Source organism: Thamnophis sirtalis, unplaced genomic scaffold (assembly GCF_051295495.1).
Source record: "Thamnophis sirtalis isolate CommonGarterSnake01/CBP01778 unplaced genomic scaffold, rThaSir2_p1.2 scaffold_7, whole genome shotgun sequence".
NCBI lineage: Eukaryota > Metazoa > Chordata > Lepidosauria > Squamata > Natricidae > Thamnophis > Thamnophis sirtalis.
Genome location: NW_028261387.1, coordinates 15,289,900 through 15,304,503, shown reverse-complemented (window position 1 = coordinate 15,304,503; position 14,604 = coordinate 15,289,900). Strand labels below are relative to the sequence as shown.

Sequence of the window (14,604 nt, the reverse complement as noted above, 5' to 3'; positions counted from 1 at the left end):
TATTTTCTCATGGGAAAAATCTGTTGTACCCTTTTCCAGCTCTGCAATATTCTGGTGCAATAACAGGAATAGTCCAAGAATGTAGCCATCCCAGATTTGTATAATATGTGGCAACATTGCAACTGCCAATTTATGCAGCCCTAATCGTGGGTTTGGTATGTGGCTTTTTCACAACAGCCATACACTAAGAAAGCTTCGCTCTGCATGTTATTCATTAAAATTAAATTTTGCAATAGATATAAAATCAGGAACCATTAAAAAAAATATAAAACAAAATTTAACAGCTGCAAGAACAAATAATCATAAAAACTATGAAGGCCAAGTAAATATATTATCTTATGGATGAAACATATTCAAAAGAATGGATAAATAAAAAAGCCATTTAACAAGAAAGACAACTGGTGTTAGAGCATTGGGAAGACTAGGTGCTAGAACCAAGAAGGCTGTATGGTGGATTTCCAGAGAAGGATCTCCAGAAGGCTCTCCTGAAGCCAGGCAGATTCAAAGGATGGCAATTCTGCAGCATTTTATAGGAGATTGACAGCTACATATAATAAGAAGGAACAGTAATTTAATACAGGAAACTAGAGTAGCATCCATAGATATTCCAATTTTTCACTTATAAAAATAATCCGCTTCAAGGTGCTGGTCGCTACCTATAAAGCCCTTCATGGCATCGGACCTGGGTACCTGAGAGACCGCCTCCTGCCGATCACCTCCCACAGACCGATTAGATCACACAGGTTAGGTCTTCTCCGGATTCCATCTGCCAGCCAATGTCGGCTGGCGACTCCCTGGGGGGGGGGGAGTCTTCTCTGTCGCAGCTCCAGCCCTCAGGAACGATCTCCCCGTGGAGATCCGGACCCTTACTACCTTTCCGGCCTTCCGCAAAGCTGTTAAGTCCTGGCTGCTCCAGCAGGCTGGGGGGCTTTCAAAATACCAGCCCTTCGGAAATTGTGACTGTTGTGTTTTTTTTAATATGTTGTTTTGTGTATTACCCCCCTTCCCTTGTTTTATTGTAAGCCGCCCGGAGTCCTTCGGGAGTGGGCGGCATACAAGATCAATAAACCTAAACTAACTAAAAAACTAATGCTTAAGTTTTGTTATTTACTGAACACCCTATTAACCACTAAAGGTAAAGATAAAGGTTCCCCTTGCACATATGTGCTAGTTCTTCCCAACTCTAGGAGGCCGTGCTCATCTCCATATCAAAGTCAAAGAACCAGCACTATCCAAAGATGTCTCCGGGGTCATGTGGCTGGCATGACCAAACGGCAAAGGCGCACGGAATGCTGTTACCTTCCCAACAAAGTGGTCCCTATTTTTCTTCTTGCATTTTTACATGTTTTCAAACTGCTAGGTTGGCAGAAGCTGGGACAAGTAATGGGAGCTCACTCCATTACACTGCGCTAGGGATTCGAACCACCGAACTGTCAACCTTTCTGACCTTCAAGCTCAGCATCTTAGCCACTGAGCCACTGTGTCCCTATTAACCTCTACAGAACAGTGAAAGTGAACTAACTTACAAAATTGCCACCGTTCAGAAACAGAGTCAATGAGTAAAAAAAAAATGTAAATGTAACAAAAAGCAATAATTAAAAGAACTTCATACTAGACTTGTTTTATATTTAGCACAAGTGCAGATGACATTTATCTAGTGAAACCAACAGAACCCTAAAGGCTGAAACAGCTCTTTTTCTGAAGTTCTCATGTTGTTGTTACTGATTTTTGGGGTTAAGATGGGATTTATTTTTTTTTTACACCTGTGTCTTTTGATGATTCAGGTTTTTTTTGCTCCAAAACAAATTGCAATCTTTCATCTTTAATGAGTAAAGTGCTTACATGTGACATTAAAACAGTTGAATCCCAGTGCCAATTAATCATTCTTCCTTCCTGGAACAAACAACATTCATGTCTTTACTGATAACTAATTAACTATCCCCATCCTTGCATACTTAGCAACATGCTGGTTCAGTTTAATAAGGTTAAATATTTCACCCCATTAGCTAATTACAAGAATGTGCTTTATTCTATTTCTCCCCACGTCCCCTTTCCGGCCTAAGATAACTTTTAGTTTTCTAGCACAACCATCGGTCGGTCATTTTTTTAATACTGGAATGAGGGGAGTTGAATGCAGAAATCAGTCCATATTACTTTAGAAAGGGAACAAAAAAAGATAGCTGCCTTTGGGTCAACTAAAAGGTGATTGGAAAGGTGGAATTATATTTTTCTTGTTCCAAAACATGAAATGTTGGCTTATAGCTGAAGTCGCGGTTTGTGGAAACTGCTAGGAATTTCTCTTCTCTTAATGAGTTTAATGATCGTTTATTTATTCAGTTTATATAGCAGTGTATTTCAACAAATCACTCTGGACGATGAACAAAATTTAAATTAAAACAACTATAAACATTAGAAAAATTAAAATACAAAGCAATTGAAAAACATCCAACCCAAATCATTAATACAAGCAAGAAGCAGGGTCCCTGAACCCAGAACCAGGTCTTCATGGCTTTATTGAAGGCCATCAGGGTTGGGGCCATCCTGATTTCTGGAGGAAGAATGTCCACCAGGTGGATGCTGTGGCAGAAAAGGCATGTCTTCTAGGTCCCAACAACCAGCATTTTTTTTATGGATGCCAAAGCATTTTGCTTGACCAGATTGGATGGCTAGAAACATCTGAGGAGAGATGGTGTCCCTCAGTAATGTGAGCCTAAGCCATGGAGGAATTTAAAATTGTCAATCAGCACCTTGACTTGCAGCCAGACATACACTGGCAAAAGTTAATGGAATAATGTTCACCGAATAACCATGTCATTTACCCCATACTGCTATATTCCGGACAAGTTGAAGCTTGCATTTGTTTATTTGTTTGTTTATAATATTTCTATAGCCACAATTTCACTTGTATCCAAGCCTTTAATCATCCTAGTTGCTCTTGTTTGCACATTTTCCAAAGTCTCAAAATCTTTTTGTTTTGTTATGTAGTGATCAAAACTGGATGCAGTATTCCAGGCACGGCCTTACCAAGGCTTTATAAAATGGTACTAATATTTCACATGATTTTGATTCTATGCCTCTGTTTATGCAACCAGGGATTGTATTAGCTTTTTGGGCCGATGCCGCACACTGCTGGCTCATGCTTAAGTGATTACCCACTAGGACTCCAAGATCCCTCTCACAGTTACTGTTTTTGAGCCAGGTTTTACCTACTCAGTACTTGTACCTTTGGGGTTTTTTGTTGACATTTTGGGGTTTTTTTTTTGTTTGACACTAGATCCTTTCATACTATGAACACTGTTCTTAGGCTACTGCTGCTCTTATATCTTTATATCAGTAGTAAATGTTGGGATTTATATTATGATGCAGTGACATCAGTTTGCAATTGTTTATCATTTTGTGCTTCAATGTGAGCATCTTTGGAAAGAGCAACTTTGAAAGACAACTTTATCTTGAATAAATAAGAGTAGAGGGCAATCAAAAGAGGGATAAATATAATCGTAGAGCAGGGGTGGGTTTCAACCGGTTCGCGGCGGTCCCTGTGAACTGGTTGGTCGCCGAACCCGGAAGTAAGTAACTTCCGGGAACGGTGAAGGGCGTGCCCGCCCGCCCGCAGTCCTTACCCGTTTTTGACGAGTTCTGCGCTTCCACGCATGAGCAGAATGCATACAGCACCTGCGCGATCGTCCAGGAGTAGCTGGAGTGTCGCGCAGATGCTAGTACGCACGCGTGCACCGCACACGTGCACGAGGACGCCGCCGACCCCGTTCCAACCGAACCGGTTGGAACGGGGCGAGAAACCCACCCCTGTCATAGAGGGAAAAAATCCATTAATGACTTCTTTTTGTAATGACTATATAAAACCTCCAGGATTAGAAGTAATGCGATTTCAAATATGGATTGCTGGAAAATAATAGCAGATGGGACCTGTTGCTTCTGTATCCTGCTTACATGTTACATTGGAAGGCTTCTGATTGGCTCTAACGGAAACGTGATGCTGGGATAACGGTTCCTTTAGCCTGATCAAACAGGGCTCTTATGATTCTTTCTCATTTTCTGTCTGGCGGCCTCACGGTACTATAATATAAAGCAGGTCTTCAGCCAGTCAGATGTGAGCATTCTTCCAACATTTCATTACTATTTTCCCTTTTTTTCCTGTTGTTTGCAGGAGTGTGACTTAGTCTCTACTGAGACCGAATTTATTAATTGCAAAGAAATCTGCCCTATGCCGTCTACGTGACTTGGGCACATCACCAAAAGACATTCTTGACCTTGTACATTCTTCTCTCCTCTCCTCTACCTCAGCCTCCCTTTATCTTCCCTGCATCAGCTTCCTTTTTTTTCCTGAACACAGTGAAAAAGAAAAAGCAGAGAAGCACTCCAGCCCTTTCCTATGCGAAGGAGGTGCCGTTGCGCACAACACTTGTTTCAAAACCATTGCTGCCCTATAGGCACATGACAGTGACTACAGGGTTGCTGTGTTTACTTTGAGAACACAAGTTGCACACAAATGGAGAACGTTATATGTGAGGGAGAAAGTAACAGATGTTTGAAAATCACATGTACATGATCATTTACAGCCTTAAAGACTCCAGATGCGGTCTAGGGTGTTCTTTGTGATAAGAGTACACCTACATTTTGTTAAATATGTAAGCAAATAGGTCTTGTGCAGAAAAGTAGATATAATAATTAATGGTGGCAACACAACATCATTGTTTGAGTTAGAAAGTAAGCAAGCTAGGATCTGGTTAATACTTGGATGAGAAATTTCTAGAAATCTCAGGACCGTAATCTAAAACAAATCTGGTTCAGGTTCATTTATGCCGCCCTATTCCCAGCGGGACTCAGGGCGGCGCACAAACCAAGGAGGGGGGAGGGGAAAACACAAAAACTACAAAAGTACAGGGCATTTAAAACAACCAACAGCCACACAATTCGAGAGGGGAAGGGAACTCATCGACCCCAGGCCTGCCAACACAGCCATGTTTTAACGGGTTTTCGGAAGGCCTGCAAATGCCCCCTTGGTCACAGCTGACAAATGATGTTCTAAGGTCAGCTGTGGGTCCAAGAGGACTCCCAAATTGCGAACCCTGTCTGAGTGGCGTAAAATTTCACCCCCCAGCCTGAGTGATGGAGTACTAGCCAAATTTTTGGGAGGGAAACACAACAAAATCTCAGAAAAAGGTTATAATGTTAAGAATGTTATAAATACATAGGAAGTAAATCCTATTTTTCCTCTTGTTGTTATTTCATTCACTAGATTTTATTATAGACCACAATCATCTGCCACTTAGTGCATTCATTCTAGCTTGCTGTCTTTTACTCATGTAAAAGTTTTGTGTAACTTAAGTTACTCTGAAAATATTCATTTTAACTATGTGACAGCAATCCCGTAGGAATAAGTAGGAACTTTCTGCATGGTTTTGCAAATTGCTTTCTAAAAATAGCTCGGTGATTAATCCCTGAAACTTCAACGTTGTTCATGTGACTCAAACGTTTGGATGACTTGATAGAAACAATCATATTTTCCAATCTGTGGGTTATTTCAGTTCCTTATTGTCAAAGCAATAGTCCTTGTTTCTACAATAACCCATTTTTTATTTTCTGTTTAGGAGCATTGCTCATTCTTGTGCATTTCTCCCATTTTCTGAAATCAAATTTAGTAATTACTTTGATGGGATGCCTTTCCTGTAATATGGAGTTGCAGGGAAGACATGCGAACAAAGTTAAGGTCTTTTAATTAAATGAATACTAATATTAACCTTAAAGTAAGTTAATGCCATTCCTGGGAAACTTTGGAAAGAAAACTTGTTTCCGTCCAATTCTGTCATGTGATGTAGGCCATCTCCACATGATGGTGCTACAGTTATTCTTTACTCTTTTTCCCCGTTAATTTGGCCATTCGTGCTTTACTAAGGAACAAAACAACCATCTCAACAGATGTGATTTCTGAGCCTGACATTTAAATAGTATTAATTGCCTATTATACACGGCCACATAAAAAAATCTCCTTATCCACATCAAATACAAGCAGGCTTCCACAGCTCCATAACTGGAGGAAAATTATGTTGTTATGCTGGAGACCAAGCAGGATCAAGGCTGTTTGAATTGTCATAGGGAGGTTGTTTATGAAGCAGGTAACTTGGAAAAAAAGTATACTTCCTAAATCCTATCTGTCAGCCCTGGGTGGAAATCAAAACTGCTTCACTGAGGGGACACAGAACATATCTACCTTGCCAATTGGATGCATTTTGATAGAGAACAAATTGAAAACAATTTCAGGCAGTGGTGGATTCTGGCAAGGGTGAGTTCCGAACTGCCGATTCGTTCAGGGACACACCGCATGCACTTGATGCGACCTACCCGCGCATACACAGTACAACTAAAATTGCTCTACATAGAAGCAAAAAACAAGATGGCGGTGCCTATGGCGCCTCCGGGAAAACCAGTTTGGGGGCGTGGCAGGGCTGGGTAACTGCCAGTTCCAGCGACCCAGGCCGCCAAGCTACTATCAGTTCAGCCAAACCGGTCCGAACCAGTAGAAACCTACCACTGATTTCAGGGCTTTAATTATATGCGCAATATGAGCATGCGTTCTTCCAAGTTCAACATGGCTACAATTTTGTGTCAAATTGCTCAGAGTGCTCATATTAGACATAAAGTCAGAATACACATAGAAGACATTGCAATGATTAAGATTTCAATTTACCAGCATGTGCCGCAAAAGATATGATCTTTAAGAAGGAGCCATCCTGTTCTCCTTCAGAGAGGTATTCTTGTATCAATTAAGGCACCCCCCAATAACCAATTCACTCTTTCATTTTGCCTCTGACATTTCTAAATTGTGTTGTAATTTTATACAAAAATTATAATTAAAATAATACTAACACAAACTATAAAAGAAAAGAAGAAAAATAAAGAATAGGTGCAGAAACTAAAAAGGAGGAAAGGAAGAAAAATAAGAATGAAGAAAAGAAAAAGAAAAGAAATATGTAAATGAACGACTCCCCCTTCCTCATAAATATTAGTGTTTGTAAGTCAAATGTAGGTGGTTCTCCTTTAAATTGAAATCTTTTATTTTCCTTCAACTATCATTTATTGTCCAATCTTCAAAGTTCCATTTAAGTTTTTTTCTATACAAATTCAAAACAAAAGCATTTTTCCATGGGAAATCTTGTATAATTAATTCCAAAATTTTATTTCAAATCCATCTATACCCTTAGTTCATTTGTAACTTTTCAAAATCAAAGTTCTAATCACTCTTTTGCTGTTTATTAAAAAAATTTTTTTTTCAAAGTCCTTAACCTTGTATTGAAAACTTCTTTTGATAAGGATTGAAGGAAGCTAACCCAGTGATTTCAGACTTGTTAATCCAAATGTTCCTAATAGCCACAAAACAGTTAACAAACAATTTCCAAAAGGGATCAGAAAAGGAAGTATGCGAACCCAGTGTCCCATTGAAGGGCTGGCCCAGTGCCGGATTTTCCTATAGGCTAACTAGGCTTCAGCCTAGGGCCTCAAGATCAAGAGGGCCTACATTCAAATTGTTAGCAAAATTAAAATTACACTATTCTAAAACAGTGAACACTAAAACACTGAACTGAAAATAAGGAGAAATTCTACGCATATGACTAATAAACAAACATAAAAATGTATTAAAAGATCGTTCCAGCGCCGCAGCAGTTGGGGAGCCCGCCCACTTTCCTGGCACCGGCGGTCGGGCGAGAGGCGTGGCCGCTCCCAGTAGCCGCCCCATCGAAGCGGAGCCCACAAGCGGACAGGCAGGTGAGGGTGAGGGGGCCGAGCCAGGCAGCTGAGCACAGCAGGGGAGGCGGCTGGCCTCGCTGCCTTTGCCGCAGAGCAGAGCCGCCCTCCGATAGCAGGCATTGTGCCATGATTAAAGCCCTTCACTTTTAGTACTTGTGCTGACTTCACACACACGTACAAAAGGGACAGGGCTCGTGTTGTAACACTTTGCTAACCATCTTGATTTGGATGAGGGAATAAATGGGGAACTCATCAAATTTGCAGATGACACCAAGCTGGCAGGAATAGCAACACTCCAGAAGACAGGCTTAAGATACAGAAGGATCTTAACAAACTTGAACATTGGGCACTATCTAATAAAATGAAATTCAATGATGAAAAGAGTAAGGTTCTACATTTAGACAAGAAAAACGAAATGCACAGGTACAGTATAGGTGGTACCTTGCTCAATAGTAGTAACTTTGAGAGGGATCTTGGAGTCCTATTGGAAAATCATTTAAATATGAGCAGGCAGTGTGCAGCAGCGGCCAAAAAAGCCAACACAGTTCTAGGCTACATAAACAGAGGGATAGAATCAAGATCACATGAAGTGTTAATACACTTTATAAAGCCTTGGTAAGGCCATACATACTTGGAATACTGCATTCAATTTTTGGTCGCCACGATGTAGAAAAGATGTGGAGACTCTAGAAAGAGTGTAGAGAAGAGCAACGAAGATGATTAGGGGACTGGAGACTAAAACATATGAAGAACGGTTGCAGGAATTGGGTATGTCTAGTTTAATGAAAAGAAGGACTAGGGGAGACATGAACATGATAGCAGTGTTCCAATATCTCAGGGGTTGCCACAAAGAAGAGGGAGTCAAACTATTCTCCAAGGCACCTGAACATAGAAGCAATGGGTGGAAACTAATCAAGGAGAGAAGCAACTTAGAACTGAGGAGAAATTTCCTGACAGTTAGAACAATTAATCAGTGGAACAGCTTGTCTCCAGAAGTTGTAAGTGCCCCAACACTGAAAGTCTTTAAGAAGATGTTGGATAGCTATTTGTCTGGAATGGTATAGGGTTTCCTACCTAGGCAGAGGGTTGGACTAGAAGACCTCCAAGGTCCCTTCCAACTTTGCTATTGTATTGTATTGCAGATTTTGACCCCTTCTCCCTGCAGAAATCTCTCTAAAGCATGAAACTTGGGGGAACTTTTTAACATAAAATTTCTAGAGCCAAGGTGGTGCAGTGGTTAGAGTGCAGTACTGCAGGCTACTTTAGCTGACTGCTAGTTCGGCAGTTCAGTGATTCAAATCTCACCGGCTCAGGGTTGACTCAGCCTTCCATCCTTCCGAGGTGGGTAAAATGAGGACCCGGATTGTTGGGGGCAATATGCTGACTCTGTAAACCGCTTAGAGAGGGCTGAAAGCCCTATGAAGCGGTATATAAGTCTAACTGCTATTGCTATTGCTATACTAATTTGAAAAATGGCACCAGAATGCTGTGTTCCCACAACAGCACTGTCCTTGGCAAGTTGAACCAATTTATTTCTGGTATATAAGTGAAATGGAAATGTTCAGTTAATTTCCCCCATGTTTTCAGTTTTAGACAAGACAAAATATTAAGTTAATTAGCTTGGTTTTCCCCTTTTATATGAAGTGAGAATAAAGGGACCTATAATAGTTGGAGTAGACAGTGATTCCCCACCCCCCACCCCAGGATTTTAATACTGAAAAAAAATGAAACAAGTTAAGATAATCACAGATAATTTTCCAAATGTTTCTGAGGACTTGGGAAATGAAAATGGTTATCGTAACACAGGGATCTTAAATGGAGAGTGATGGAGAAGAATATATTCCATCTGTACATTGATTAGTAGTTAGCACCATACGTCATACCTCTTCCCTTTCTCATACAACTTATTCTCTTCTGCTTCGACTTTCAGGAACAAAATCATCCCAGGATAAATTGGGATGAAAAAGCACAAAATATTTTCAGGAATCCCAACAATATTTCACTCAAGATACTTTCAGAGTTCCAAATGGACCCTTGAATTTCTCACACCTTAAATCAACTGAGTATTCTCTATATTTTTGCAAACCCGATTCTAAGTTGAACCAAAACCACATTCCCATTGAAAGCAATTATGAGGTTATCTAGGTAACTCCTATTTAACTCCAACTTTATATAAATCATAATCAACCAGTTTAGTTATAAATACGGACATTGAGAGCATCATTTCAGTTCTGTCTCGTTATCTGATTTTTCTGTTGTTCACTTTTCAGAAGCATTTAAAAGATGGATGAAAGTCCAACACCTCCCGAACTGCGTACCTCACCTGATAGTGATGGTTTAGCAAAGAAAGGCAAAGGCAAAGGCAAAGGCAAAGCTAAAGGATCACCAAAAGAAAAAGGAAGTCCTAAGGGGTCACCAAAAGGAAAAGGAAGTCCTAAGGGGTCAGCCAAAGAAAAAGGAAGTCCTAAGGGGTCAGCCAAAGGAAAAGGAAGTCCTAAGGGGTCAGCCAAAGGAAAAGGAAGCCCCAAAGGGTCAGCCAAAGGAAGCCCCAAAGGAAAACCAAAATCTCCTGGTAAGTGTAATATTATATAGAACTGAAGAAAGTTATTTGTCTTAAATCTAAATATGAACACAATCATATTCAAGAATGGATGAATGCAACTAATGCTTTGTCAATGTTTGTGTGTATTTATTCGAAGATTTTTGGATATCCTTCCTTTTCTCCTTCCTTCCTTCCTTCCTCCCTTCCTCCCTTCCTTCCCCTTCTGTCTGTCCATCCGTCCATCCATCCATCCATCCATCCATCCATCCATCCATCCATCCATCATCTTCTCTCCTCCCTCCCTCACTGGTTACTTTCAGAGGGGGCAGGCAACAGTCAGAAGGTTAAATGAATGGCTTTAAGGCGATCTGCACACCTGGAATCAGGACATCAACATCTTATGGCAAACCAGACCAGAAACTATAGAGACCAGATAGCAGCGGGGACTGGAAATATTATGAATGGCTCAAGTATAGATAATACAATTTTAACTGAATCACAGGGAAAGGTCCATGCATCTTAGTGCCTCTGTGATGCTCCAGCTACTCCGTGGAGCATCGCGCAGGCACTGTACGCACCATGCGTGTGCATGGAAGCGCGGAAGCCTTAAAAACACAGGTAAGGAGCTCGGGCGGGCATGTGGGTCCTCTGGAGCATCGTACCGGAATAGTATCCGGTGCTCCAGGCTGGCTCCGGTACGCCCATACCTGGGCGTACTGCCTGCAACCCACCACTGACTTCCTGCAACTGCAGCAGCTGCTATGAAGACTCAGAGGATTTACTGGAAAGGAAACCATGTCAGGCAGTAAAAAACTGATCCCAGAATACATAATGTGTGTAAGCCAAAAGTATGGTGCTTTTATGTGATTTTAAACCATTCTCTATTCATGCTCCATTCTGCTCATTTTTGAGGAGAGATTCTTCTTTGAATCAAGGTATTTCTTTCCCTTTGTGTTTTTATCTGTTGGAATAACAAATACACACACATGTGTGCGTGCACACACACACACACACACACACACCTTGTTTCCCTGAAAATAAGACCTCCCCAAATAATAAGCCCCAAAGGGCTTTTGAGCGCATGTGCTAAAATAAGACCTCCCCGAAAATATTGCAACACAGCAGCAGCCATGAGGTGACCATTCCCACTCCCTCCTGCACCCCAAAATAATAAGATCTCCCTGAAAATAAGGCCAAGTGCCTTATTTATGGGGAAACACAGTATTCTTAAAATTTATTATATACATATAATTTTATTAGTTTTGCGAAGAAATATGCAGCCATGAAAATAGTGATCAGAATTCTTGGGAGTCAGACAGCAAGCAAGTGTAATAAATCATCATCACATCAAGATACTAGGCTATCCCCTGTGTAAGGAAAACTTAAAATCTTTGGAACTTTTTATTTGTGTGATGGAGTGAGGGGGTAGTTTGTTCCTGGTCTGGGATTAGACATTTATAAAATCAAGATTAGAAGAGTGTTTCTATTTCATTTTCTGTCATAATACTCAAACTCATCAAATAAAAGTCACTGACAAAATCAAATAATATTTCAGGTGAAAGACAGTACATAAAATACGTGATGATACCCTACTAGTTTAGCTGAGCCGAGGTGGCGCAGTGGTTAGGGTGCAGTACTGCAAGCCACTTCAGCTGACTGTTATCTGCAGTTCAGCGGTTCAAATTTCACCGGCTCAAGGTTGACTCAGCCTTCCATCCTTCCGAGGTGGGTGAAATGAGGACCCAGACTGTGGGGGCGATATGCTGACTCTGCAAACCGTTTAGAGAGGGCTGAAAGCCCTATGAAGCGGTATATAAGTCTAACTGCTATTGCTACTGCTATTAGCATTAGTAGGAATTTCAGCACATTAGCAGAGGATAATCCTCACACAAAACACTTTGTGTTTGTTAAAAACACAAAGCATGCCCTACCTGGTTCAGAAAGATTTACATTAAAACCTCTTTGTCTTATTTCAGTTAAAAAAGAAGAGGAGCCTGATCTATCTATGGCAAGCATGGGTAAGTTCAATACTAAAGAAAATGAAAATAAGCAGATAAAGTATGCATAATCATGCCAGCCATAAACAACATTAATGATCAACAAAAATGTCTTCTTTATTCGGCCTCAGTGGAGCTAAGCACAAAAATCATAAAATTGCTTATCTTTGTCATAACATACAGCAACCTAAGATAGGCAAAATAAATCTCGTTTTCACAAGAAGCTATTCATTTTTTATAGTTAATTCCAAAATTTTATTGTAAAAGTCAATATTACAAATTTAACTGGACCTTTGACCAGTGGTGAAATCTACTTACCTTCACTACTGGTTTGCAAATGTGAGCGTGCACGTGCATGCGCTCGCCCCATTCGCATGCACCACCTCCGTGCATGCACAGGACCTTCCACGCATGCGCAGAGCATCAAAAATGGACGTAATGATGTCTGGGCAAGTGGACAGAGACTGCTACCGAGTGTTTAACTACCAGGTCAGGCAAACCAGGTAGCTTTTTTTATTACCAGTTCGGGCAAACAGGTCTGAACCGGTAGCATTTCACTCCTGCCCTTGACCCATTTATAATTTTCATAGATCAAATCTTATTTGGCTTCTTGTTGTTTATTTTAAATTCTTTAAGAAGGTGGAGATAATCTTGCTGAGGAATGCAAAATCCATTAAGGGAAGAAAAATGACAACTCAGTCCTGAAAAAAGAGCTAGTGTGAGAAAGAAACCGCAAATAACCTCGCCTGGTTTCCATTTGGTGTTAGAGGGATAGGGGCAGAGGTGGGTTCCTACCAGTTCGCACCTATTCGGTAGAACTGGTTCATTAAAACTACCGAATCGGTAAGAAGAGGTTCCACCAGTGGACCCGGAAAGCAGGCCACACCTACAGAAGAGGTTCTAACATTTTTGGAAACCCACCACTGGTCCTTGGATATGATTATTCTACACTATCATGCTCATATTTATAAAACTCAATGCCTCTGTGAAAGGTAAGGATGTCTCCTGCGTTTGTGGTGCAATCAGAACATTGTGTGTGTTGAAGTTGTTTTAACGCAAACCAAAAATGCCTTTTAAAAAACAAGTTTACATCCTATTCTTATGCATGCCAGTACTGTGTGTGAGGTAATTTAAGGTGGTTCTGACAAGTGTCGTCGGCATCTTCATATCCAGTCACATGGGTGGCAAGCCACTCCCATCCAGTCACATGGGCAGCAAGCCACTCCCACAAAGGAGGCCACACCCACAGAGTAGGTTCGAACAATTTTTGAAACCCACCACTGGATAGGGGAGAACTCTGGCTAGTAGTATTCCTGTAATACTGTTGGAAGGCTTGAAGTTCCCTGGGACTGAAGTAGTTCAATTGATGATTTTATATCAAAATGTAGTTTTTTGTAGCCTGAGTCTAAGATCCTCTTAATTAATTTAGTCAACCTTTTCTAAAGAACATTCTCAGGCAGCTCTAGATTTTTATATGAAAAGAATCATCTATGGGAAAGACAACATTTAGTTTCCATTGAAGTCCATGGTTTCCTTAATAATACAGTTAACCAAATATACACATACACACTCATGCTTCAGGACAGTATAAAGTCCTTCTGGAATGTAAAACAACCCTTTTCCATTTTCTTGGCGATTTATTCTTGTTTTACAATATCAGACGACTGGCCATAATTTCATTTTGATGTGACTACATTGAACGCAGGGTCATTCAAAACGTAGGAAAAGAGTATATTGAATTTATTGAGAAATACACTATCATTTTAAAATGTTTGTGACATTGTGGAACTTTGGAGTGAATGCAGTAGTCTGTCTGTCTGTCTGTCTGTCTGTCTGTCTGTCTGTCTCTCTCTCTCTTTCTCTCTCTCTCACTGAAGAAAATTTTATATTTTTTTCAGGCCACCCAGAAATATTTCCCTTGGTCCTCACTGAAAAAACACAAGAAATATTTAACTGCTCTGCTGATATAGATGTAACAGCTGAAAATCCTTACAAGCTCATTAAAAAGGAAGATATTATTAATGACATGAAGACAAGAGCTGCGATTTCTGACTTCCACCCTATCAAAAAAGTTATACTAGTAAGTTACCCTTCAAGGCACGTTGTATATAAAATTTTCTGTTGGAACTTGATGTGCTTGATTATATCAGTTATTCTAGATTGGGGTTTTTGAGATTTTTGGATTAGAAATTGTCAGTTTAAACGAGCTGGTTAAAAAAATGACTCCATATTGAAGAAGAGGATATCTATCTCTATTATACATGTTAAAAATATAAATTCAAAAGCCAAAAACGTTGGACT

The 14,604-nt window shown here is 40.4% G+C and overlaps 1 protein-coding gene across 2 annotated transcripts in view; it reads left to right on the top strand.

Moving 5' to 3' along the window:
* The window catches only part of DNAI3 (dynein axonemal intermediate chain 3), a 49,368-nt gene that overhangs the window by 4,294 nt on the left and 30,470 nt on the right, over positions 1-14,604 (top strand). For both annotated transcript variants that reach the window (XM_087719362.1, XM_087719363.1), the window contains exons 2-4: positions 10,035-10,336; positions 12,283-12,324; positions 14,202-14,383. In XM_087719362.1, coding sequence (XP_087575488.1) covers positions 10,048-10,336; positions 12,283-12,324; positions 14,202-14,383 — 513 coding nt within the window. In that variant the 5' untranslated portion in view covers positions 10,035-10,047. The remainder of the gene's footprint in view (positions 1-10,034; positions 10,337-12,282; positions 12,325-14,201; positions 14,384-14,604) is intronic.